At 38.2% G+C, this 26,400-nt stretch overlaps 1 protein-coding gene and 1 pseudogene across 2 annotated transcripts in view; both read right to left on the reverse strand.

The window, feature by feature from the left end:
- Fbxo8 (F-box protein 8) overlaps positions 1-26,400 on the reverse strand; it is a 41,231-nt gene that overhangs the window by 12,127 nt on the left and 2,704 nt on the right. The window contains exons 2-3 of one of the 2 annotated variants that reach the window (XM_021169668.3): positions 15,173-15,509; positions 10,674-10,800 (exon numbers count right to left, since the gene is read on the reverse strand). In XM_021169668.3, the coding sequence (XP_021025327.1) occupies positions 10,674-10,800; positions 15,173-15,501 (456 nt within the window). In that variant the 5' untranslated portion in view covers positions 15,502-15,509. Of the gene's footprint in view, positions 1-7,004; positions 7,071-10,673; positions 10,801-15,172; positions 15,510-26,400 lie in introns of those variants that run through there. The other variant, XM_029480342.2, reaches the window with a different exon arrangement.
- LOC147002425 (ferritin light chain 1-like) lies at positions 18,562-19,195 on the reverse strand (annotated as a pseudogene).

Here is a 26,400-nt window from a genome sequence, read left to right on the forward strand (position 1 = left end):
AAACCTGTATACTGTATGGCACTAATAGGAAAGGGTACACCAGGAATGCAAATGTCACCCGTTCTCCTAAGAGCAAAGGACATGCATTATCCACATTATGGTGAAGTGCCACTTGTGGGCAGTGTAGATGTCCTATGACTAATTCCCTCAAAGCAAATCTTATCATCCTAAAAGCACATTTCATCCACAGGGTAGGAAAATTAGATTATTCAGGCTGGAGTGTGGGATTCAGGAAGAAATCACTTTACTTATGGGTACTGTTTAAACTGAGGACTTTTGTTTCTATGGACTTTTGGTACATAAAAATAAAAGATGTGGAGAAATGGCTGAATACTGGCAATATGTACCTGAAATTCCTTGTGGCTAGAATGTGTCAATAGGAAGTCTCAGATAAAAGATAGACAGGTAAATAAGAATCCAAATGGAAATGAAAAACCTTTTTCAAAGAAACTTAAGAGATATGGAGGGTATCTACCAAAAACATACAAAAACATACAAAACAGATTTGTATGTTTTTTTTTCCAAAAAAGAGATAGCAATGACATTAGACAAATAACTTGAACCTTTTTAAGTTTTAAATAACTGAAAGCCCTGTTAATTAATTTAAATACCTTGAAACAGAAAATGAGCCACACCTGTGAGTTCCTAATGGCTCTTCACAGAGCCTCACCTTGTCACTAAGGTGCATCACTAAGACTGCACATACATAATGGCCCTTCTCAATCACAAGGTATGACACTTCATCACTGAAGTGGCTTAGCTGAGAAGAAGCCCTTGAAGCCCCTTCTACCTCAGCAGGCTCCAGGCTGGCAAAGAAGCTTTATTAGCTACAATGTGCTTAATGATAATCCAAACTAAGGAGACAGCGGTTTTTACACATGATTTGGAATTCTTGCTTAATAAAATGTCATATACAATTACTATCCTTGAAAACAAAATTATACTTTTTCATAATCCCTAGACACATGGATATCTGAGGTATATTTAGGAGCTTTGAAACCTTTTTAAAAATAATTATCAAATTTTTAAAAAGTATTAAGAGTACAGAAGTAGAGGAATGCATTCATGAAAACAGCATGCTACTGTGTATACCTGCCAGATAATATGCTAAAGTCAAAAGAGCTCACCAAAGCTTGGGGATCCTGGTCTGGCTGATGCACGCGACATAAAGAACCTCTACTCAAGCTACAAAGAGTTATTTACTAGAATCTAAAAGTTTAAGGGGAACATCAAGGCCTAAAGCAGAATCTGGCTCTTCAAATTCTCAGTTACCGGAGCTGTACCTGGAGAACACATATCTAGACAAATCTATGGAGCAGTTAGAAACACTGAATACTTAACTTGCCTTACTTTATTTAACCAACATAATACCACTAGTATTTGAACTACTTATTCCATGGAGGCACAAACAACACAGAGGTTATTTACTCCATATCAAAATGACATAACTCATGAGGTCAAGATGCTTATAAGACCCTCCCTGAGGACATGTGGAAATGCCTCAGATTTACTTCTTAGAGGATAGAGGATTGTTCCAAATCACCACCAGCAGTAGTCATTGTACACTAATGACTGGCCTAGAATGGTTCAGCCTTACAATCTTGATTTTAAAGAAAGTATCCCCAAAAATTTTATGATGAAAGAAGTCTTGTCTGTTGCAGCCAGAAGTTGGAAACAACCCAGATGTCCCACAACAGAAGAATGGATACAGAAAATGTGGTTCATTTACACAATGGAATAGTACTCGGCTATTAAGAACAAGGACATCCTGAGTTTTGCAGGCAAATGGATGGAAATTATCATCCTGAGTGAGGTAACTCAGACCCAGAAAGACAGGCATGGTATATACTCAGTAATAACTAGATATTAGCTTTTTTAAAAAGTACAGAATACCCAGGATACAATCCACAGAACTAAAAAAGGTTAACAAGTCATAGGGGCCAAATAAGGATGCCTCAATCCCACTTGGGAGGAGGAAGAAAGCAATCACAGGAGGGGGAAGGGAGGAAGGAACCTGGGTGGGAAAGGGGACAGGGAGGGGAAGAGGGGAAGAGGGGAAGATGATCAGGTATTGGGTGGGGGAACAGTACTGAAGCCCTGAGGGCCAGCAGAAAGAATGGAAACAGGCAACCTAGGGAGGTAGGCAGTGCAGGGACCGTCCAGAATGTACCAGAGACCTGGGAGGTAAGAGACTCTACAGGACTCAAACAGGGACCTTAGATGGAATGCCCTATAGTTGAGAGAGGTAACTTATAGAGCCCACCTCCAGCAAAAAGACAGGGCATCAAATGAGGGATGGGGTTGCCATCCCAGAATCAAAAACTCTGACCCATAATTTTTCCCATCTGAAAGAACTGCGGGGTCAAAAATGAAGAAGAGCCCGAGGAAAAGGATGTCCAGCGACAGGCCCAAAGTGGGATCCAGCTCAAGGGGAGGCCCCAAGGACTGGCACTATTACTGAGGCTATGGTGTGCTCACCAAAAGGGGCCTATTATGACTGCCCTGTTCTCTGAAGACCCAACAAGCAGCTGAAAGAGTCAGATGCAGATATTTGTACCCAACCAATGGAGAGAAGCTGCTGTCCCCTATGGTTGAATTAGGGAAAAGCTGGAAGAAGCTGAGGAGGAGGGCGACCCTTCAGGAGAACCAGTGGTTTCAACTAACCTGGACTCCAGAGATCTCTCAGACACTGGGCCACCAACCAGACAGCATACACCAGCTGAAATGAGGCCCCCAACACATATATAGTAGAGGACTTCTGGGTCTGGACTCAGTCAGAGAAGATACACCTAACCCTCAAGAGGCTGGAGGCCCCAGCGAGTGGGAAGGTCTGCTGGTATGAGGGCTGGAGACATCCTCGTGGAGAGGGTGGGGAGGAGGTATAGGATGAAGAACAGTCACAGGGTGGGCTAGGATGGGGATAATGTCTGGAATGTAAAATTAAAAAAGAAATCTAATGGATAAGTTCACACTCTGGTCAATTTGTTGAAAAATAAAATAATGTTATAGTTAGGTTTTTCCATACTTGTAAAGCCATGACTAAGCTTATAGAAACCTTACACTTGAATACTGAAGCTGAGGGAAAACTGTCATTTACATTTCTAATTTAGCAGCCATGTTGGGAACATCAACACATAAATTAAAGAAGAGAGGCAACTATCTTACGTATTAAATCTAGAAAGTGATATCAAGGATTTGAAACTATTCGTGTATCAAGTTAGAGGAAACCTAGTCAGAGAAAGTATGCTAAAAGAAATTATGGAAAATACATTTTTCTTTAAAATGAACTTAAGATAACCAATATAATAAGATTTCTAAGTATATTAACTAAATTGGTAATAAAAGCACAATTTAAATGAAGAAAAAGACCCCCTCACATAATACTGCCTACCAACACACTGCCCATTAATTTCACTTAATTTTTATTTCTTATGATGATTTCACAATGGACAGCAAATCAGCATTTAACATAGATACTAAAGGAGACAGCGGAAAGCACATCAGGGGCTCTGACAACACGAGCCAACTGTGGGAAATCCATTTCTCTGAAAAACGTTTCCTTTGACTCCACAACCTGCATGTAACGTACTGCAATAACTCTAGGAGACAGGACAGAAAGGGAAGACCTGATAGATAATAAAGTTGATTTCACAGGCAGGATAAAGTTGTTTTCTTAACTATAAAATTATCTATAAACTAGACTAGATGTAATACATACATGCATACTACATAAACACACATTCATATATACATACAGTATTCTCATCACAAAGGCAGATCCCCCCACCCCCATTCCCCATACTTAGGTTTACAAAAAAGTTACAAAGACTTCAGTATAATTCTGCTGATGTTGTAGTTTACAGGACTAAATTACATAAACACTTCTGGGTCAATAGAAAAAGGAATAGAAAGGATTGCATGGTTGGTTTAGGCCTGTAACTCAGATATTCTCTTAAGTAAGATGCTAGAAGCAGAAAAGAGGGACTCACTCAGCCTTTGGGTAAGCACTCCTAATAGTGACTACTTGCAAGGGTTTGATTCTCTCTCCTTCAGTTATGATATCTGCTGGGTTGGAGGCCTTATACCCCAAGGAGGGACACTGGTACCAGAAGCATAGCAACTGGAATAGATAGAACACTACAAATTTATCTTCATATTTGATGTGAGAGTTTAATTGGTGTAAAAGCAGCTAGTTGATAATTAGATAAATTTCCAACTCAAATACAGCTTACCTAGTTTTTCGTCGCCAAGTTAATACTTTTAGTCTGTTAATTGGTTATAATATGTCAAGTCATGCAAGATATACTGGGGCAATGGTGGCCAGTCAATCTTTGGTTTACTTTGGGGCTATGCCTCAAGAGAGAGCCCATGCCCTACACTGCCTGGATGGTCAGCAACTGGAAACTAGGTAGTACAGAGACCTAGGATAGAACCAAACACAACTGGCAAACCAACAAACAATTCCTAATGAACTATTGCTATATTAATTATACTAATAGACTGGTATCTTGTACAGTTGTCACCAGAGAGGCTTCCTGCAGCAGCAGATGGGAGTGGGTGCACACACCCATAGCCAGACTTTATGCAGTCTAAATTGGAGGTCTTCATCAGGTCCCTCCCCTCAAAGTTTGGAGAACCTCCTGGAAGAGCTGGAGAAAAGACTAGAGGTCAAGGGGAATGAAGGACACCAGAGAATCAACTAAGCAGGGCTCACATAGACTTACAGAGACTGAAGCAGCAAGCATGGAACCTGCATCAATCTCTGCCAGGCTGATAGATAGCTTGATATTTTTGCTGGGCTCCTAACTGTGGAAGTGGGTGTGACTCTGACTTTTTTGCGTACTCTTGAGACTCTATTCCTTCTGTTGGGTTGCCTTGTCCAGCCTTGCTGTGAGGGCTTTTTGCCTTGTCTTGTTGTATCTTGTTTTGTCCTATTTGGCTGCTATTTCTTGGAGGCCTGCTCTTTTCTGAAGAAGAAATGGAGGGGGAGTAGATCTGGAGGAAAGGAGAGGGAAGGGTTGAGATGGGAGGAGTAGAGGTGGGGAAATGGTTTGGGATGTACTATATGAGAGGATAATCCATTTTCAAGGAAGGAAGGAAAAAAGGGAGGAAGAAAGGAGGGAGGGAGGGAGGCAAAGAGATATGGCAGCTCTTCCAGTCAAAGTCTACAGACTATCAAAGATGAAATCACTGCATCACTGAGACATCTTCCTCAAACACTTTAAGTCACTGTCAGCTTAGCTGGTCCATGAAGCCAAAGCATTCTGCTTGATAAATACTGCAGGTATCAGTTCATAAAATGGGGCGCCGGCTGAGAAGCACATCGGCAGCTACTTACTGACCCAATCATTTCAAGATAAGCTTCTGCTTATATCCTAGCCAAGAATCAGAAATTCAACTTTCTCTATCTATAGGCTGTAAAAGATTGCTCAAGGTATATACATCTTCCTGTCAATAGGGCTTATTCTCAATTACTTACAACATATAGTTATTACTGAGACTGTTTTCTATTAAAAAAATAAGTAAGTAAAAATTTCTAGCTCTGTAAACCTAGAATTAATCTCAAAATGTAGAGCATTTTCCAGAATACCTATATGGCCTGCAAGTCTTCACTGGAAATACAGGAGACATTCAGATTTTATACAGCTCATACAGAGAATAAGATAGCAAAGATTTTATTACAAATAGTCAATAATACAAAATTACTTTTCAGGGGCATTTGTATCACTCTATAGCAATATTGAATAATGCTTTAGAGGTTTATTTTCTAAAGTAACACTTTCCTTAACAAATTAAGTAATAACTAAAACACAAAATATGAAAATTATTTCAGTCTGTCAAGACACAACAAAACTGTTATTTTTAAATAGTAAGAACTATCAGACAATGGAAAGGAAAACAAGAAAATGTAGGTATAGAGATTCCATTATAGAGATGGTAGGTTAACTTTAAAAACAATTATAAACCAACAGAGCTTTATCAGATAGCTGCAGATATATGACATCTCAGCCATTCTTAAATTTGTAAGTGTATCTCTAAGTGTGTTTCTTGGAATGTTCCTTAACAATGTCTCACACTACGTGTACTTGTTGAATCTTCCCTATATGCATCATGCATTATAGGCTTTACAAGCTGTAGTGTAAGCAAGCCGGCTAACTAGAAATCTATCCTACTCAAAATTACTATGACTTGGGAATTCCTTCCTTACCGTGTAACTGAGAATGGTCTTTATGTTCTGACAAAACCAATTGGGGTTATCTATCCTTAGGAGTAAAAGTTGAGATATTTAAACTACCGTCCCTATGCTATGAAGTAGATAATAACCATTTTCAGGCTATACATAGAAAACTTAGTCAAATCTCTAACAGTAAGGTGAGTGCCTTATTAAAATTGCTCCTAAAAAGGAAGACGTTATATATTTCCTGGTTAAACAGAAAAAAAAATGTTGTTTTAACAATAAACTGTGTATCTACTTAATTCATTTCCATGTAAAATAGGTCAAACAAAATACTTTCCGCAATTGTTTTTTATCCAAGTAAAAAATCATAATATGCATATTAGTAAAATGCATAAGGGTGTATGTAATTAGTTATTTCTGTATGAATATAGAAGAAATTTGCTTACCTCGCTAATGCATACTTTTATATTGTAAAGATTATTTAAAACATACTTAGAGAGTTGAAAACAAGTCTATATTCACTATGCTTACTATCAGTTTTTAAGACTCTAGATTTAAAAATAGCTATGTCCAGAAAATGTTCTAAACAAGATGGATGAAAAGTACAATTTATCACGACACTCCTAGCAGAATAGAATTGACACACTGAACTTGTACATGCAGGGAGAAGTACAACTTAGTGTAAACAGAGAGTACTCCGCACATTCCTTTACTAGAATGTGGTCACTGCCACACAGCACACAAGCTCATGCACAAGATCAAGACATTACATACAGCTGGGATCACAACGTCATGCAGATAACAACAGCGTGCTAGATAATCGTACCAAATTGTGCAGATGTTCTCCCCCACCCCATGAGCCACTGCCAGCAGCTGCTATGGAGTTTGGTTACCCATATCCATGACATGACGGTGTCCTTTGGAGAATCTTGTTCCCTGTGGCTGTAAGTATTCTTATTTTTATATTTTAATGATGTTTGCTACGAAAAAATCTTACGTACAAAATCATGGAAAAATACACGTTTTATATTCAACAAATATTTGTAACTTATCTCAAGTAGCTGCAATAAACACCACTTATATATGAACATATCATCAACAATAATTGACTGCTTACTTAGATAAACCCCAGAAAATTATGTCTGATGACAGTGCTCTAGTGAGTGGGGGAAAAAGAAATCTCCAAAAAGTCCTTTGACTCTAGCATTCCATTCCCATGATCTGGCTATACTCATATTGCCAAGTTCTCCATGAGAATATCTTTCTGATAACTTTCTTTTATGTGACTTTGATTCACTTTGTAAGCAATAAGCAAACTGAATTTGTATTTGTAATGAAAAGTAGGATAAAGTCCTTAAAATTATTTCCCTCATTTTTCTGAATACATTAAATGGATATCGGTATTTAAATACCTTTTTGGGGTGGCCTATTTGTACTATAAGTATATTTTAGTAAATATGAAATTTTTTTTTGCTTTAGGTAATATCTACTAAAGTACTGATATTCACAATAACATAAAATTAGAGTTTGGAACCACAGACACGTGGAGTGGCTCAGCTCTGTGCGTCTGGGCAGCACCTTTCTGAACAGTAAATTTATTTACTCAGGAACACTCTAAGCTATTCTAAGCTACTCTAAATCAGGCTTGTGCATGAAGAAAAGAAATACAGCCAACTCTCAATAACAATGAAAGGCAGGATGAAAAAGGAAACTGAGGATCTAAAACTCTTATCTTGATAACTTGAATTCCCTTGCTGAGCAAATATTTGAACTAAAAATTTAAAATTCTAATTACATTACAAACAAACTTGAGTACTAACTTTTTTCTGTCTTCCCTCAAAACATTCTAGGAGTTACTAACAAAAGCTCTATGATATAATGTATCCAGCTGCAAACATAGAAACATACTTTTGTGTCTAATTTTTCCAATTTAAACATTTAAAGCTATCTAGCCCATATCCTAATGTATGAGGTCAGAAGTTTTTTTCTTTCTTTTCATAAAAAGCATGACTTTATAATTTGTTTTTAGAACTACAAGACACTTAGGAAGAAACAACTACTTACCAGAGTTAGTACCAGCAATGATATCTCACTTTTCTGACTTTGTACAACTCGGTACTTAACAAGTTATACTTTGCTTACAATGGAACATTTGCAAGACATGCGAATTGAAGATGGTACTCTGATTTAACATCCATATAATTTATGACAGAAGCCAGTGAGACTTCACAAACTGGCATAATAAGGTGAGGGCTTACAAAAACTGTCTCTCCTCATTTACATATCCAGGAACAAAACACTACACTAGTTGTCCTCAGTTCTTCTCCAGCAATCTCCACGCAATTGCTAAGCAGACCAAAGCAAAACATTTGACAGCTCAGTATATGACTGTTTTAATGAGCAATCAGTAAGGTCTAATTATAATTAAAATAAGAAAGGCTATGAAACTGATCCAGTCTATGAATAACTATAGTGAAATTTCTGTACATTTGACACAGTGCATGACATGCTTATGGTATCTGTTTATACAGAAGATACTGTGAAAAGCAACTATAGTCTACTACTGAATTGAAAAATTATAATAAAGAAATAACCAATAGATTCAAATATATGGTAATTCCTTACTGTTCACCATAGTCTAAGAAGTAGATTTTTATATTATAATGGCTTCAAATATATATTGAATGCTAGCTTTTAATAAATCATCCCATTTTCATTAAGAATACTGTGGGTTGTTTTATTTTTCTTTCTTTTTTTTTTTTTTTTTTTTTTTGGCATGGTGGCACACTATCTATAGTCTCAGCATTTCAGAAACTAAAGCAGGAAGTTTAAGGTCAGCCTGAAACATTACAGTAAATTCAAGACAAGCCTGGTCTTTAAAAGACACTGTCTCAAAAATCCCAAAATAACAAGAACAACTAGAAAAGGCATTAGAGTTTCATCTGTTTTAAATCATTTGTAAGAAAAAAAGAAAAGATAATTGTTATCTGAATGTGAATACTATAGTAGGTTTTATAATGAACCATTTGTTATATTTGTAATGATTAAATGATAAAGTATATGTTTAAAAATGGTATTTAGCTTTATAATTGTGCAAGAAAAATTTGACAAGGAAAGTATTCGTAGTAAGTGAAAATCAATTTATTTAAAGATGTATTCTCACTGCATTACTTCATTCATAGCTATAAGAACAATAGATTAGATTTAAGCTTAAAATTTAAAAGCCGGTAGAAACTCTTTCCTACTTATAACAAAATTAAGATAATTTTAGAACTTGGCTGCATAGTTCAATTATTTTTTCCCTTTTAAAGAGATTTATCGATCTATTTATTTATTTAGTATGTATTTTACATATATGAAATGTATATGAATACTCTATCTGCATGTATGCCTGCATGACAGAGGAGGGCATCAGACAAAAAGTGTATCGGATCCCATTACAGATGGTTGTGAACCACCCTGTGGTTGCTGGAAATTAAACTCAGGACCTTTAGAAGTACAGCCAGTGCTCTTAATAACTGAACTATCTTTCCAGCTCCCGACTTAAATAATTATTAGTAACTTTTTAACAGATGGTAATTATTTAAAAATAACTATTAAGTTAAAGTAGTTCTAGTTAATGTTTCCACAGAAAACAATGCATGAGAAGCAGTAACTCTCAAGTAATATCATTTCCATTGAGATCTGAAGGCAAGTCCAGTAGCTGTGGAAGCATTTGTAAAACTCTTTTTTTCCAAGATACATTAAAATAAGATTAGAAAAAAGTCGAAGGAAAAGTTTTCTTTACATTTTTATCACTTTTAAATATTATAAAACAATTAAACAACATAACCAAGAAGAGGTTTTAGGAAACATGAAATTATATTTTTAATATCAAATTATTATTATATTAATATACATGTATGTGTTTGTGCCACAATACAAGTAGTGTGTAAGTTAGAAGGCAATTTCGTAGTCTGTTTTCTCCTTTCACCTTTATATGGTTTCTGAGGATTGAATTCAGGCTGCAGACTTGAATAGCAAGCTCCTTTCCTACTGAGCCATCTTGCCAGGTAAAGTTATTACCAGTCAGCATTTTGATACAGGACACTAAGATGATGTTTTCTGGGATTATCTCTAATACAAGTACCTCACTACCTGATAGAGTACATGGGAAGATAATGCTGCAGATATAAGTTGATGAACATATTACATGAGTGCTCTCATTAACAAAAGTTTATACTCCCTGATAATATGTATCAGACCGGCAAAGTAAAGTATATGCCTCAAGAATACTGCCATACAGGGTTAGCAGATAGACAGGTTAGAATATAACCAGGGAAGGCAGACAAAAGAGACTATGCCATCTAACAGTAACCAGAGGCTTGGTCTTTCAGAGATTGGAAAGGCATGTTCAGTTACTTTGAATTTCCCCTAAAGGTTACACTATTAGAAGGCAGCAGCAGGATCATACGCGTGCACCTGAGGCAGATAGATAACCCTGTTCTCCACTTACCTCCTCTGGGTTGGCATTAAAGGTGAGGCTTCCCTCATCTAGCTGCATATACAATTTTCTAAAAGAAAATCCTAAAGGTGGGTTCTTATTGTATATAGAGCAGTGACCCCATGTGGATTTACACAACCTGTAAACATAAAAGAAAATATGACAAAAGTTACTATATTCCCTAAGAGAGGGCATACATTCACACAATAAAATTCTGAAATGACACAAAATTACTATCTAAGACTGGAATCATGTGAAGGAAATTTTGAATGCTTTCATATAAAGGAAACAAGAGTCTTAGTGACCTTGCTTTCTTCAAAAACATGGAATTGCTCTTGGAATATGCTTTGGGCTCCTCCCAAGGATAGCAGATAGAAGTGAATTTACATCAGATTATTCATTATAGCTACTATTGTTATTTATTTAGATGCCTATGTGGAAAAAACATGTTTTTCCACATAAGGCTTGTCCTTGTGACTCAATCCCTCACTCATATGGTTATTCTTAGTACTTAGAGTATAAACTGTCTGACACTGAATAAAACTGATTGTTCCTTAAGACTTAAGGGTTTAACCTTCATGTTTAACCTTCACCCTCCCAGGTCCCACTGCCTCTAGAACAGTAAACAAACTTTTATTTTAAAAAGTCTGGTTTCATAGAATATAATAGAATGGATACAATTAGCATTTTTGGTAGCCCTTAAGAATTTCACTCACAGAGATTAATCTTATTCCTGAATACTATCTGAAGTTAAGCACAAGCAATCAAGAATAAGATCAATGATAGATGACAATCACTTAAGAGATTACTAAATTACAGTCACTATGTTCAGGGTTTTAAATGCACTGGCTTGTTCAATCCTGTCAACAGTTCTCTGACGTCGGTGGACCACACAAGAAACTGTGACAAGCAAGATCACAAACACTCCTCCATTGCTGTACACAAACTTGTACAATCACTCTGGAAATCAATTTGACGGTTTCTCAGAGAGTTGGGAATAGTTCTACCTCAAGACCCACTCTTGGGCATATATACAAAAAATGTCCCACCATACCCAAGGACACTTTCTCTCCTATGTTCATAACAGCTTTATTCGTAATAGCCAGAAACTGGAAACAACCCAGATGCCCCTCAGTAACAACAAAAAATTATGGTTCTAAATTTATTTATTTAATGGTTATTAATTAATTTATTCACTATTTATCTGGATCACAGAGCCCCCCCCCCCTCCATGTCCCCTTCCCCTTCTCCTTTGAGACAGGGGAGGGCATCCTTTGTACTAACTTCTCCAGGCACATCAAGTCACTACAGGACTGGGCACATTCTAGAAAGAAAATATGGTTCATTTATACAATATAACACTACTCAGCTATTAAAAACAAAAACATCATGAATTCTGTGGGCAAATGGATGGAACTTGAGAATATCATCCTGAGTGAGGTAACCCATTCCCAAAAGGATATGTATGTACTCACTGATATGTGAATATTAGCCATAAAGTACAGGATACCCATGCTAAATTTCCCACATAGCTAAAGAAGCCAAATAACAAGGAGAACCCAAGGGAGGATGCTTGAATCTCACTCAGAAGGGGAAATAGTCAGTGGAGGAAGGGAACTGGGTGAGAGAGGGGATAGGGAGGGGAATAAAGGTGTATGGGGGAGGTGGATCAGGAGTATGGAGACCAGGTAGAGAGGGCCTTGTGAGTGAACGGAAATCAGTGGCAGCCGAAGGTGGGTAAGAATCTCTAGGACATGCCAGAGACCTGGGATGGGGGAGACTCCAAGGGGTCTTATGAGGGTGACTCTAACTGAGACTCCTAGCAGTGGGGCTAGGATATGGAGCCTGAAGTGGCCACCTCTTTTAACCAGGCAGGACTCTCAGTGGAGGGATAAGGACACCAACCCACCCACAAAACCTGCGACTCAAAATTTGTTCTGACAAGATGTACAGGACAGAGACTTTGGAAATGGATGCCTAATGACTGGCCCAACTTGAGACCCATCCCATGGGCAAGTGCCAATCTCTGACACTACTAATGAAACTCTGTTACTCTTGCAGACAGGCTTCTCGTATAACTGTACTCTGAGAGGCTCCACCAACCAGCTGACCAAAACAGATGCAGAGACCCATAGCTAAACATTAGACAGAGCTCGGGGAGTCTTGTGGAAGAGTTGGGGGAAGAATTGTGCGGACTGGAGTGTAACCTACCCCCCTCCCCCACCCCCAACCTGAAGCAGGCTGAACCAGACCTCAACTTTGCTGCCACTAAGGAGATTACCTAGGGTGGAGCATGCCTCCCTAGATCACTCTACTGTTCAGCCACTGTCACTGCTACCTGCTGGGAGTCCAACTAGCTATTCCAGAGACTACACCCTATCCTGCATGTGGTCACCTGCAGCTGGGCTCCAAGGATGAACTGGCGGGAATGGGCCTCCCCACTCCTTTATAAAGCACATCCGCCATTAAACATTTGAACCTTGAGCAGACTAGCATGTCTCGGTTCCATTACTTCTCAACCTGCCTAGGTTCCCTCTTCTCTTTCAGCTCCAGGCTGCCTCCCAGGCTCGAACCCAGACATGAGAGCCGCAGGCTGGCCCCAACACTGGAGGGGATAGGGATTCCACCAGAAGACCAATAGATTCAACTAACCTGGACTGAAGTACCAACCAAAGAGCACACATAGGCTGGACCTAGGTAGGTTCCCACCCATACATACCATATGTACAGTTTGGTCTTCATTTGGGTTCCCTAACAACTGGAGCAGGGGCAGTGCTTGACTCTGTTGCCTGCTTGTGACTCCTATTCTTTCCTCTGACGAGGCTGCCTTGTCTCAGTGGGAGAGGATGCAAGGATGCCCCTAGTCCTGCAGTGACTAGATGTGCCAGGGTGGGTTGGTAGCTAGGGGGCCACCCCCTTCTCAGAGGAGAAGGGAAGGGAGGAATAGGGGAAGGGCTATTGGGGGTGGGGGGGTAGAAGGAGAGGTCAGGGCTTCTATCGAAATGTAAAGTGAATAAATAAATTAACTAATGAAAATTTTTAAAAAGTCTCCAAAACACACGCAACTAATATACATTCCTGTACCACCTAGATATAAGTCTTACTCAGAGCTTGCAGTGTTAAGCTAGCTGGGACCTATTAAGTCCATGCCAACTTTGAAGTAACAGTAAATGTTGGTAAAGGAGACTTGTCTTTTTTTTTTCCCAAAAAAGAATACATAAACAACAAATTAAACACAGCGCCATTCCACAACTATGAACATCAAATGCTGTGATGCTAAGCATGCTTAAGATGCTGTTCCAAAGCCATGACTCTTCACTACTACAAAGACGTGCAGCTGTTAAAATTTTATTCAACCTTGAATAAGGACTGTATCTCTTAATAAACTATTTTCTGTAGCATAGGATCATGTGTCTCAAATTTATACAGATGTATTGCTTAGCATTTGAAAGCTAAAGTATTTAGTGAAATGCCTCAAAGTTCTGGAATCTATTAGAGCACATTAAGACAAAAATACTGAAAATGTATTTTAATATATTTAAATGTCTTTAAAGCTCTCATAAAAACATTTTCAGACTAAATCAGCTAGGTATGGTGGTGTTCACCTGCAGCTCTAGCAATGAATGAGAGGCTGAAGCAGGAGTTCCAGGACTTTGAAGTCAGTCTGGGCTACAAACAAATGAACAATGAAGCAAAAAACCACAAATTATTTGTGGAAAACGCTAAGATGTGAGGGAAAAAGATGACCAAGAATAAGCCAGGTGTAAAATATTATTCTAATCTTTTATAATAGTTCAATTATTAAAAACTCATTTATTTTAAATAATGCTATAAGAATTTGTACTCACACAGAAAGACAAGGCCACAAACAATAAAACAGGTTGTTTATGTATATTAGCTGACAATAAATACTTTTATACTACAATCTGGAGACCTTAGGAAGATCAAATCAGAAATGCTGCTACTGAAAATATACTTCCATTGGAATTTGGTAATTTCAATTAATTTATCAAATCTGTCAATTAACTTCCCAGTCTAGGTATACTACTACTATTGATAAGTTCTTTATCATTATAAAGGCTACTTTAAGATGGGACTTAAGTTTTGGGAAAGAATACTAGAAAATCTGAAATCCAGTGATTCTTCTAATTGGTAGCATTTTCAAGACTGAAAAAGAAGGAAGAACCCACATCATGGCTGTTTAGGAATAAATGAGATTAAGAAAACCACTGTTTCACAAGAGCTCAGAGTATGGTTTAAATCGACACTGGTGCAACAGCTGTTAAGATTTATGTAACAAACCGTCTGTCATGCTTTTCCAATGTTCACCTGCTTTCAGTGATGAAAGGAGTTTAGAAAAAGCAGAGGTGAAATTGTCATAATTTAAAAACTGATGCTAGCAAACACTGTAAGCTCATATTAAAAGAAATTATTTCACAGTGCATACGTGCTATGAAAAGAAGATTAAACTGGATAGGGATCTTAGTTAACTATTGGTGAGTTTATCTTACCCTTGCCAGAGAAGTTCATCATTAGCGAGGTCTTGCCAAACACAGGAAGCTAAGCAAAGGTCAGTTGCATTCAGGTAGGATAAGATGGTGAAGCTCAGCTCAGGAGGCAGCATTTCCAAGTTTATGAACCCCTCCTGTTCTTTAGACTTCCTTGCCTTCAGAAGATGATAGATATCGATGCCTCCTTGGGCTTGTTTCCGGTGGCTGGTGTGAGAAATGTTGCTTGAAGCCACTCTCCTGCTCTGTTCTCTGCTGAGGTAGCCTGTCTCACTGTAGGCTTCCTGTTGGAGATGATGGTTTCTGGCCACTCTCCAGAGTCCTTGACCCATCTGCAAGCCTGAGAGAAGGCCAGAGAGTAGTAAGGGTGACAAAGCAACAAACCATCTTTCCCAGAGGTATAACAAATCTGACACAAAACATGTTTATTGGAATTAAAAGTTCTCATTAAATCATAATATCAAAAAGAAAACAATCCACTTTAGAAGAGACTGGTAATAGCTCAGCAGCTAAGAGAGCTGCAGGGTGCTGAGCATGGTGGCGCACGCCTTTAATCCCAGCACTCGGGAGGCAGAGGCAGGCGGATTTCTGAGCTCGAGGCCAGCCTGGTCTACAAAGTGAATTCCAGGACAGCCAGGGCTATACAGAGAAACCCTGTCTCAAAAAACCAAAAGAGAGAGCAAGCGAGCTAGCTGCAGGGTATTATAAGGAAGAGCTGGGATGCTTCAAATGGAGCACTTGGAAGAGAAGTTTAAATACCTCATTTGCTCATGGCCTCTCCACGAGCTTGCTTGCTAAAGACTTAAAATTCACAAGTAACATAATCATTTGTTCATGTAGTGGGAATTAAGTTGCTGATGTCCTGAAAACACAAGTTGCATTTACTCAAACTTATGGGCTAGTATTAAATCCAGCTCTGATTGGAGCCCAGGACTCAGTTAAGCAGCCTCCAGACCCTGCTTTTTATCACAACTCAGGCTCAGCTAAGCTAGTCCCTTTTAACCAAACTCCCAGATGCATAATAGCTGTGATGCAGGCTTTCCATTTAATTCCTGCCAGTCTACACTTAGGCTGTAGACAGTAATAAAATGTAACACAGGCCCTGAAGTCTAATTCAAACCTTATAAATTAGACACCTAGAATAAATTTCTCAGCAATAACTGCCTATTTGGTTTCATGGCTGCTTAAAAATAAAAATGTAATTTAGAGTAATTTTTCAACTCTTCTCCAAATAGCCCTGTGGATTTGTCCAACACACCTGGGAAAAGATATAAGAAGGTGTGTTCGTCTCCGCCACCTACTTGTCACCTGTCGGAGCAGCTGTTAAATATCCTGGATCCCCCATGCACAAATATTTAGAAAATGACTGGCCTAAACTTACTTGATATTACTTTCAAAGCTAGAAGTTTTTCCTGAGAAAATAAACCGAGGAAACAAAAAACTAAATCAGGAAGACTATTTAATACAAATAATTACTTTCAGGAATCTCTTTCAAACAAAATATTCTTGTTTCACTAATCTGAACTATTCCAAAATTTTAGAAAAAGAATACTGATTTTCACATGAAGTCAGTAAAATAGTGACATGATTTTCTTGGTATGATTTGAACCATAGATGGAACACAGAAAGAAAAAAATCCACCCCTGTTAAACAAATGAAACAAACCACTAGATACCACTATGGAAAGGTCCTAGAAATAACTTCAGCATCCAGAAGAACTTCAAAAATGTAGAGAACATTATTTTCTTAATTAAAAAGAAGTCACATGTATATTTACTAAGTTTGTGGTTATTATTGGGACAAAAATTGAGGTTATGGATTAAATAACCTGTCTGTTTACCTCTCTCTCTCTCTATCTCTCTCTCTTTCTCTGTATGTATATATATTTATATTTATATATATATACATGTGTATATATATGTATATATACATATATATGCACACACACATATATATGTATATGTGTATATATATATATATATATATATATTTATATCTATTGCAACTATGTTCATAATAGCCTTATTTGTAATAGTCAGAAGCTGGAAACAACCCAATTGTCCCTGAACCAAAGAACAGATACAGAAAATGTAGTATATTTACAAAATGGAATACCACTCAGTTATAAAACAAGGACATCATGAATTTTGCAGGTAAATGGATGGAACTAGAAAGTATCATCCTGAGTGAGGTAACCCAGACCCAAAAGGGCATGCATGGTATGTACTCACTGATAAGTGTATATTAGCCAAAAAGTTCAGAATATCCATGATACAACTCACAGACCATATGAAGTTTAACAAGAAAGAAGGCCCAAGTGTGGATCCTTCAATCCACACTTAGAAGGTGAAACAAAATAATCATGAGAGACAGAGGGTGGGAGGGGAAGGGAAAAACGGGGGCAAGATCAGGTATGGGGGAAGACAGGGGAGAAGTCCAGAGGGGCCAGGAGAATGAATAGAAATATGCAGCAGAGTGGGGTAGGGGATGGCGGGCATGGGATCTCTAGAAAGTCAGACACCAGGGATGTGAGGGGCTCTCAGGACCCAATAGGAATGACCTTAGCCAAAGTGCCCAATAGTGGGGAGATGAAACCTGAAGAGACCACCTCTAGTAGATAGGCAGGGCCCCAGTGGAGGGATGGGGACACCCACCCATCTCAAAAATTTTGACCCAGAATTATTCCTGCCTAAAGCAAATGCAGGGGGGAAAAATGGAGCAGAGACTGGAGGAAAGGCCACCCAGAGACCTGCCCAACTTGGGATCCATTCCATGCACAGGCACCAAACCCTAACACTATTGCTGATGCCATGTTGTGCTTGTAGACAGGAGCCTAGCATGGCTGTCCTCTCAGAGACTCTATCAGCACCTGACTGAGAAGATGCAGATACAGCCAACCATTGAACAGAGGTTACGGATCCCTATGGAAGAGTTAGGGGAAGGATTGAAGGAGCTAAAGGGGATGGCAACCCCATAGGAAGAACAACAGCACGAACTAACTGGATCCCTCAGAGCTCCCAGGGACAAAGCCATCAACTGAAGTGCATACATGGGCTGAACCTTGGCCCCTGCTACATATGTAGCTGAGGACTGCCTTGTGTGTACCTCAGTGGTTACTCATTGCTTGATGCCCCAGAGAAGGGAGATTCTAGAGGGGTGAGGTGGGAGTGGGGGAGTGGGGGAGCAATCTTTTAGAGGTGAAGGGGAGGGGTGATAGAGTAGGGGCTCATGGGCTCACGGAGGGGGGACAGGGAAAAGGGCTAACATTTGAAATGTAAATAAATAATTTTAAAAATTAAAGTAAAAGAAACTGGTAATGGCTCAGCTGTAATGAGCACTTACAACTCTTTTTTTTTTTTTCTCCCTGTTTCAAAAGCTTTATATTTATTTGATCAAAGACTAGGGAGAGGCTCCAGGACGGTTACAAAGCTGCCTAGTGGCTTGAGAGGTTCATTCAGGTGGAGGTTCTGAGGCAGGCTGGTGCAGAGCAGAGGAGGGAGCCCCGTGGAAGGCACAGACGCCTCATAGTCGTGCTTGAGAGTGAGCTGATCAAAGAGATACTTGCCCAGAGATGTCTGAAACACTCCAGTCTGTGCCGGTTGTGTCCCTGCCAGCCTATGGAGGCTGGTCAGGTGGTTGCCCATCTTCTTCATGAGCTTCACCTCCTTATCCAGGAAGTAGCTTTCCAAGAAGTCACAGAGATGAGGGTCTGTGCAGGCAGAACCCAGGGCATGCAGATCCAAGAGGGCCTGGTTCAGGTTCTTCTCCAGGGCCAAGGTAGCTTCCATGGCCTTCTGGGTTTTACCCCATTCATCTATCTGGAGATGCCTTCAGCACATGACGAGTGCACGGCCTCCAAGATCGTTCTACAACTTGAGGAGGCGCCCTCGAACTTATCCTTGGCCAATTAGCAGAAGAAGTGGCCAAGGCCTCCAAAGCCACGTCATCCCGACCAAAATAGAAGGCCAGAGAGAGGTAGGTGTAGGAGGCCCGCAGATGCAAGAATTTCAAACTGAAAGTCACATTTTTTTAAAATACTTGCAAACATGAGTTTTAGTGTAAATATGAGTTACTGTGATAAAATTACAGCTGGCTATTTATATGTACTAAGGAAAAAAGATAGTTCTATCTTAAAAATATTCTTGTAGTACAGGCTAGTTTCCATGTATATAGAAGTTACTTCTCATTTTCATGGCAGTGCCTTCTATACAGTTGTTATAAACACTGAAATGGTGAATATTCAACCACTGCTCTGTGGAAAATGAAAGGTTAGGTTCAGGCAATGGGCAAATAGGTAAATGAATGTGGTGCAGTAATGTGTGGTCTCCTAAAATTATGCAACCACAACTGACTATCAGGTCCTTAGTTACTACTTACAGCTTACATTATCAAGTACTGTGTGTCTCTCAGAGACATTATATACATTTCTGGTTTAAGAGTAAACTAACTCATATTCAGTTCAGAATACATGTATACATTAGAGTAATGGACAGGGAATTCTGGAATCTTACTCTCATGGCTGCTGAGTGACTGTGAACACTCTGGGAACATGTCATCGAGACTGAAACATGGCTGTTTTTAATTAACTTTATCATAAGATTTTTATATTTTGGTTTCTTTATTAACATTTCTTACATTTCAATTTGATGATGTGCTCCCAAATTTCTATGTTGTTATAGTAGAGTAGCTGGGCTGACATAAATAGAAACAAGATTTAAGATGGATTTGAAAACAAAGAAAACTTTTGAAAAATATTTCAATATTTTAATCCATAAAATATTGTAATCCATAAGCTCAATTAGCTAAAGCTGTCTTCAAAAATGAACAGCATATGAAATGGCTTAGCCCCTAAAGGCACAGACTGATGATCCATGCTGGATTCCCAGGATCCACATGATAGAAAAAGAGAAATGACTCTTACAAGTTGTCTATATGTAATGACAAAGGCACACCCACACACATCCTAACGTACTCATACAAATATAAAACACACATATAAACACGTATGAAATGAAACATATACAGAGTATATCAACACATGTTTGAAAAGGGGAAAGGCTACACTCCTTTGAAGACATAGCCACTGGTAGGTGACTCAAGCCACTGGGGTCATGACAGGAACTAGGGCGATCCAAAGTAAGGTAACAGTAGATGGCTATGACCAAAATACATTGTACACATGTAGGAAAACTCAAAGAGTTATTAAAATATTATTTTAAAAGAGATAGATTAGTTTAGAATACTGCAGATAAGGAAGCAGAAACGTATATGTCCTAAAAATGACAAAAAGGTGGAGGACTCAAAAACACACACAAAAAAGGAGAACAATTCAGGGTGAGATGAAAAATGGAAAGCAGGGGGTTAATTTCTCTGGGTCACTGTTTCCTTACCTGTACAATAAGAATAGAAAAGATCCTCCTTTGGGGCCTGGAGATAAGATCCAGCAGTTAAGAGCATGTACTGGCCTTGCCCAGAACCTGAGTTAAGTTCCTAGCAGCCACACTGGGCAGCCCACAACAGCCTGCACTCCATCTTGGTGGGATCTGATATTTTGGCTTCTGTGGGCACCTGAACACACATGCACATTACCTCACATAGACATAGAACACATACACATAATCAAAACTACATCCTTTTATGCACAATAGTTACCAAACAGCCCACCCAAAAGTAAAGACCATCAGCCTTATTGGGGTCTGTACATCTTAGGTCATCAACAATTTATTTTCACAACAATCTAATGTGAAGTCATTAAAGTATTACCAAAACACATACACAACATCATACAAGTTTTTGTATTCAGTGACTTTTCAGTAAAGCTTAACAGTTTTCTGTGTATATTGGTGTATTGGGAGGTTTATTTTGGATGTGTGTGTATACATTTGCACATGGAGGTCTGAAGTCCTTGATTGCTCTTCACCTTTAGTTAACGATGCTGAAGCTGAAGCTTATGGATTTTGACAAGGATGGTCAGTCAAGAAGCTTCAGGGTCCACCCCTATAATTACAAATCCACTCTATATACTGCACATTCTTGGGAGCTGCTTGCACTTCCAGAAGATGAAGCTACTATGAAAAAGTTCATCTTTCAAGTTTCACCTTTCCAGGCTACTTGGTATTTCCTTAAAAACTACCAATAACATTTGCCTCCCAGACATAGTTTCTCTATATATCCCTGGCTGTCCTGGAAGTCACTCTGTAGACCAGGTTAGCCTTGTTGGGATTAAAAGTGTATGCCATAACTGCTGTGTGTGGCAGTATTTCTTAAAGATGGACTGAGTTAACTAAAGGCAAACTATAACAAAAGCAATTATAATACTTTGAAAAGGGAACCTTGGAATTAACTTGATTGTGTGCCTAATGGGCAGATGTTGGACAATTTGGATATAAAGTATGAAGGGAAATCATGGATTATATTATATTAATATTAAAAAACCTACAAATCTATATAAGTGACTAATGAAAATATAAATAAAATAGAAGAGAATGCTTTTTTCAATATTATAATCCCCAATAAAGACAAGGAATAATGAAGCTAGAAGTCATTTCATAACCTTCAGAGAAAAAAAAAGCAAGGTACAACTATCAATAAATCTAGAATGGAATTTGGTAGAGAATTAGCAGAGTTACTCTCCAATGAGAAACATTAATGAATTAGTATGTGTATGCATGTAATATATGCAGGTGCCCAAGAGACCAGAGGGGAGCATCAAATCCCCTACCAGACATGGGTGCTGGAACCTCAACTCTGGTCCTTTTGAAGAGCTCTTTAATTGCTCTCTTTGACCATAAGAATAATTGCCCCCGCCCCCAAAGTCAGAGGAAAACTTTTACAGAAAAAAGAAAAAATATATATCCCAGGTATTTTTTGGATGTGGAGAGTTAATTCTTAGATGCTCTGGTCTTGTCTTGTTGCCTTCCTTTTGTTCATAGTATAGCTGGAACATTTATGTAATACTCAAAATAAACATTAACCAATTATATTGTTTCAGTGCTATAAATCAGTTTATTTACCATTCTGTAATAACCACTCAAAACTTGTATATATCATTACACCTTAATTCTCACAATCATCTTCAAGGGTCAATGCATAGACATACATACAGATAAGATGCCCATATACATAAATAAAAGTAAGTCTCAGAAAATATAGGAATTCTCAGACCTAGAAAACATTACAGGGCAATTAGCTCTTGCAGATTGGCATGCCCCAGGGGATCCGCTGGGCAGCGGATTGGGCGGGAAAGGGTCTAACCTGGATGTTCCTGGTACAGAAGGCTTGGTGAAGTCCAGGAGGGCTGTGGCTGGACAATGGTACTCTGGGGACAGCATGCAGCTCAGTGCAGCTGGGCATGCCCCCCAGAGGACCCCGTTTTCTACACATTTACTTCCAGTATATGGCTACATTAAAAAAAAAAAAAAAGATGCCATTTTGACTGATCTCTCTCTCTCTCTCTCTCTCTCTCTCTCTCTCCCTCACACACACACACACACACAGAGGCTGCACACACACACACACACACACACACACACACACACACACACACAGAGGCTGGGTCCTCTTAGATCACTCACTAATTAAGAAAATGCCCTGCACTGCATCTGGATCCTCCACAACTACTGGATGTTAGGTAGGCATTTTTCAGTTGAGGCTCCATCCTTTGAGATTCCAGTCAAAATCTATACAGAGGCCAACAGGAACAATAGGAATAGAAGAGTCTCTCAAACTCAGATTCTAATGATTTATTTTGTCCTCAGGCAATCTGATTCCATAAAGTTCTTTCTAAGCTGTGTTAAGTTATACATATGTGATGACTGACAAACCATTTCATGTGAATTTCATGTAAATTCTCATCATATGATGCTAATTTATTTCACTATGTTTTACATCTCAATAGTGGAAGTATAATTTGTATATAAATATACTAACTCAGATAAAGTGCTAACATACTATGTTTAAAATACAGATCCGATTCAATTTTAGAGATTTAAATTTTAAGTAATTATTAAAGAAAATTCACATATTGGGTTTTTTTTTGTTTTTTGTTTTTTTGTTTTGTTTTGTTTTAGAGAGCTTTTCTCAAACAGACCATAACAACTTCATGTTTCACTATTTTAGGTCTTAAAATCTTCAGGTGTCATGAAGTGGTATTAATGGAGAAAGAACGTGTGAGAGTCTGAGAGAAAATACTTTCAGTGAGGCACTCAGAATCAGATTGGCAGCCAATAATTTATGTCTGGACACCCGCAAAAATAGACAAATAGACCACCAAAGTTGTTTAGAGTAGACCAGTAACATATTTTTTTTTTTAAAGAAACACCTGATAACCAAGCACAGTCCTAAAATTTAGAGTCCACAGTTCAGAGAAATGAAGGAAGGTCATTCCACAAGGTGGTCTTTCTAAAGAGAAAAGGGAAACAGCTAAGCACTAAGAGGTCACAAGGCACATGAAACACATAAAAGCCCCACTCATTAAACTTAGAGATCTGGCCCTGAAAGAGCAGGCTTTTTTTTGTTTTTTTACTAAAAGGCATACCATTTGTGGGTCGCTTTAATCCAAAAAGATTTACAATATTGCCTTGTTTTCTAAAGGTTGCCGCTACCCTCACCCCCACCTCTAATTTCTTCCTATAAATGCTAGCAAAATAGCATTTAAATGTATGTAAGAACATGAAAACATGTTATGCCAACATAACCACAAATCTGAGAACTTTAGGTTTATTCAACTTCTTCAGTTTGCTTTGACCCAAACATGATGTTGTTTTAACTTGTACATACAATTACTGTGTCATATTGCTCACAGATACCAGTTTCAAAAACTTGGTTCTTCTTTGACAGAATTATTATTTACCCTGCACAGCTATATGAGCACCCAGGACGATGGCACATTCTTGCCTACCTCTCAATGCACATCACCTAAAGTATTAAAACAAAACACTGAGGGTGATCTGAGCTAGGGAGAGAGTCAGAAATGACATGACTTTAGGCTTCTTCCATAACAAATTGTGAGAACCAGGCAAGTCTCATAAAACCTTGAAGTCTCAGTTTTCTCACAGTATTTGGTTAAAATAAAGGTTCTGAGCTTGATACCACAAATCTCTTTCAGCTATACATGTTTTTTGTTTGTTTGTTTCCTGCAATTAATAAAGAAATGTAAGGCATCCAAGTAGGGAACAAAAAGTAAAACTATCTCAGTTAGCAGATATGACCTTACATAGTGTAGAAAGCACTAAAGATTCTGCAAAACCAAAGTAAAACAGAACTGAAATTCACACACACACACAAAAGTCACACACATGTTAATGATTCTCTTTCAACACTGACTGATTGGAACTTTGTGTTTATGGACAGCTGGAATGTAGATATTCAGAATCAAATTATCTTGAACTATTTTTAATCCCCAGTAGCCATCCATTGCTCACTGTGTCTGACCTAACATCCTTATGACTGTCACATACAGCTTTTTGGGGTGTATTAACTTAATAGAGTAACAAACTTCACCAACCAAAATGCTAAGCATGTATCAGATAACAACTGAAACCTGTGGCAGAGATTTTCCTGATTTCTTACAGCCCACCTTCCTCATACTTCTATCCTCTATTTGAAAAGGGCCTTGATCCAGACTTTCTTCTGTTCTGCGGTTATAAAAACGTCAAAAAATGTTAAGGTTGGAACACAGTAGTTGGAACAACCTGAAGCCATGTTCTCAGATATGGAGTCATGTTTAGCTCCAGAATAACTATCTTTTATCCTCTTTGAAGTGAGAGCTGTGTTTTTGTGTCAAAAACAAAACAAAACACCATATAATTAACAAATGACTTCAGGAAAAAGACAGTAGGCTAGGTCAGCAGAAAAGATTAGTTGTATTTCTATACAGTAATGAACAATCTGAACAGGAAATTAAAGAAGATAATTTCATTTGCAAGAATACAATATTTAGGAATTAATTTAATCAGTCAGGTGACTGGGGACTTGTACAGTGAAAGGTACAAGCACTGCTGCTGGAAGTGAGAGGGAAATAAATAGAAATACATTCCTACCCATGAACCAGAGAACTCAATATTGCTAACATTTCAATACTACATAAAGACAATAGACATGATACTGCTTATGTGAAATACTTAGTGTAGACAAAATCATAGACATAGAATAGGATTGTCAGGACCTGGTGAAGGGAGTAGGGAAGGGGTGGTTGATGGACATACACTTTTAGCTGTATAAAAAAATGTAAGTAATTATGGAGGTAGATAGTGGAGATAGTCACTAGCCACTATAAATATATTGCATATCATTGACTGGTACATTTTTAACTGAATAAACTGATAAATTTTATTTTGTGTGCATTGCTTTACCACAATTGAAAACTTGAAAGACAATTCCATGATTGTGTAAAAACAAAAGAGGAAAATTACCAAAACTTGAATACCAGGGAAAGATGGTAAAAGTGGTGAGTTTATTTAGTATCTGAGGTTCCTGTCACTTGTTTCTCCACCCCCACCACATCTATAAATAACTAAGCAGTATGGGCAGAAAGGCTAAGTGTGGTTTACTTCTTAAAGCTGGCTTCTTCATTTAAATGTTTAAACAATTCTATATGCACTCTATTCTGGAAGAACGTGTAAATGGATAATTCTAGAACTAAGCACCTTAAATTCATTGCTCAAACTTGAACTGTGTATATCTGTTTTGTGCCCATAAAGTTGGATAACATTTTGCAAATAAATAAGGATTCCCAGTACCTGTCAAACATGGGAAGAAGCATGGACAATTTTATATTGGGTCATAGTCGAAATAGTGCCATAACAAACATGAAGCGAGAATCTTTTGCTCCCAACAAGCTTTTAAGGCTAGTCAGCAAAAGCTGTACTGGTGAAGTGCAATCAAGTGTATAGAATGAAGCTGGTGCCAGTGGTGCAGGACAATCAAGGGGGCTTAGAAAGGGAAGAGACTTGCAAATCTGTACTTGCTAAGAACCAATGAGAATCAAAACAGTCTTGACTTTCTTGTGAAGCATGGGTAGTAAAGGTTATTGTTCTTTTTTAAACCTATGTCTTTATTGGATCACACTCGAAACTATATAATATACAATAAACCAACATAGTTTATTTACTAACAGAATGCTGACTAGATAAAAACAAGTAGATCTAAAACAGGTTTATTTACTTTAAAAAAACCTTTAAATAATATAACTTTAAAGGCCATCAAAATTTTATGTATTGCTATTGTTAACA

The sequence above is a fragment of the Mus caroli genome, unplaced genomic scaffold (genome assembly GCF_978045245.1).
Source record: "Mus caroli unplaced genomic scaffold, Mus_caroli_1 scaffold_10, whole genome shotgun sequence".
Classification (NCBI taxonomy): domain Eukaryota; kingdom Metazoa; phylum Chordata; class Mammalia; order Rodentia; family Muridae; genus Mus; species Mus caroli.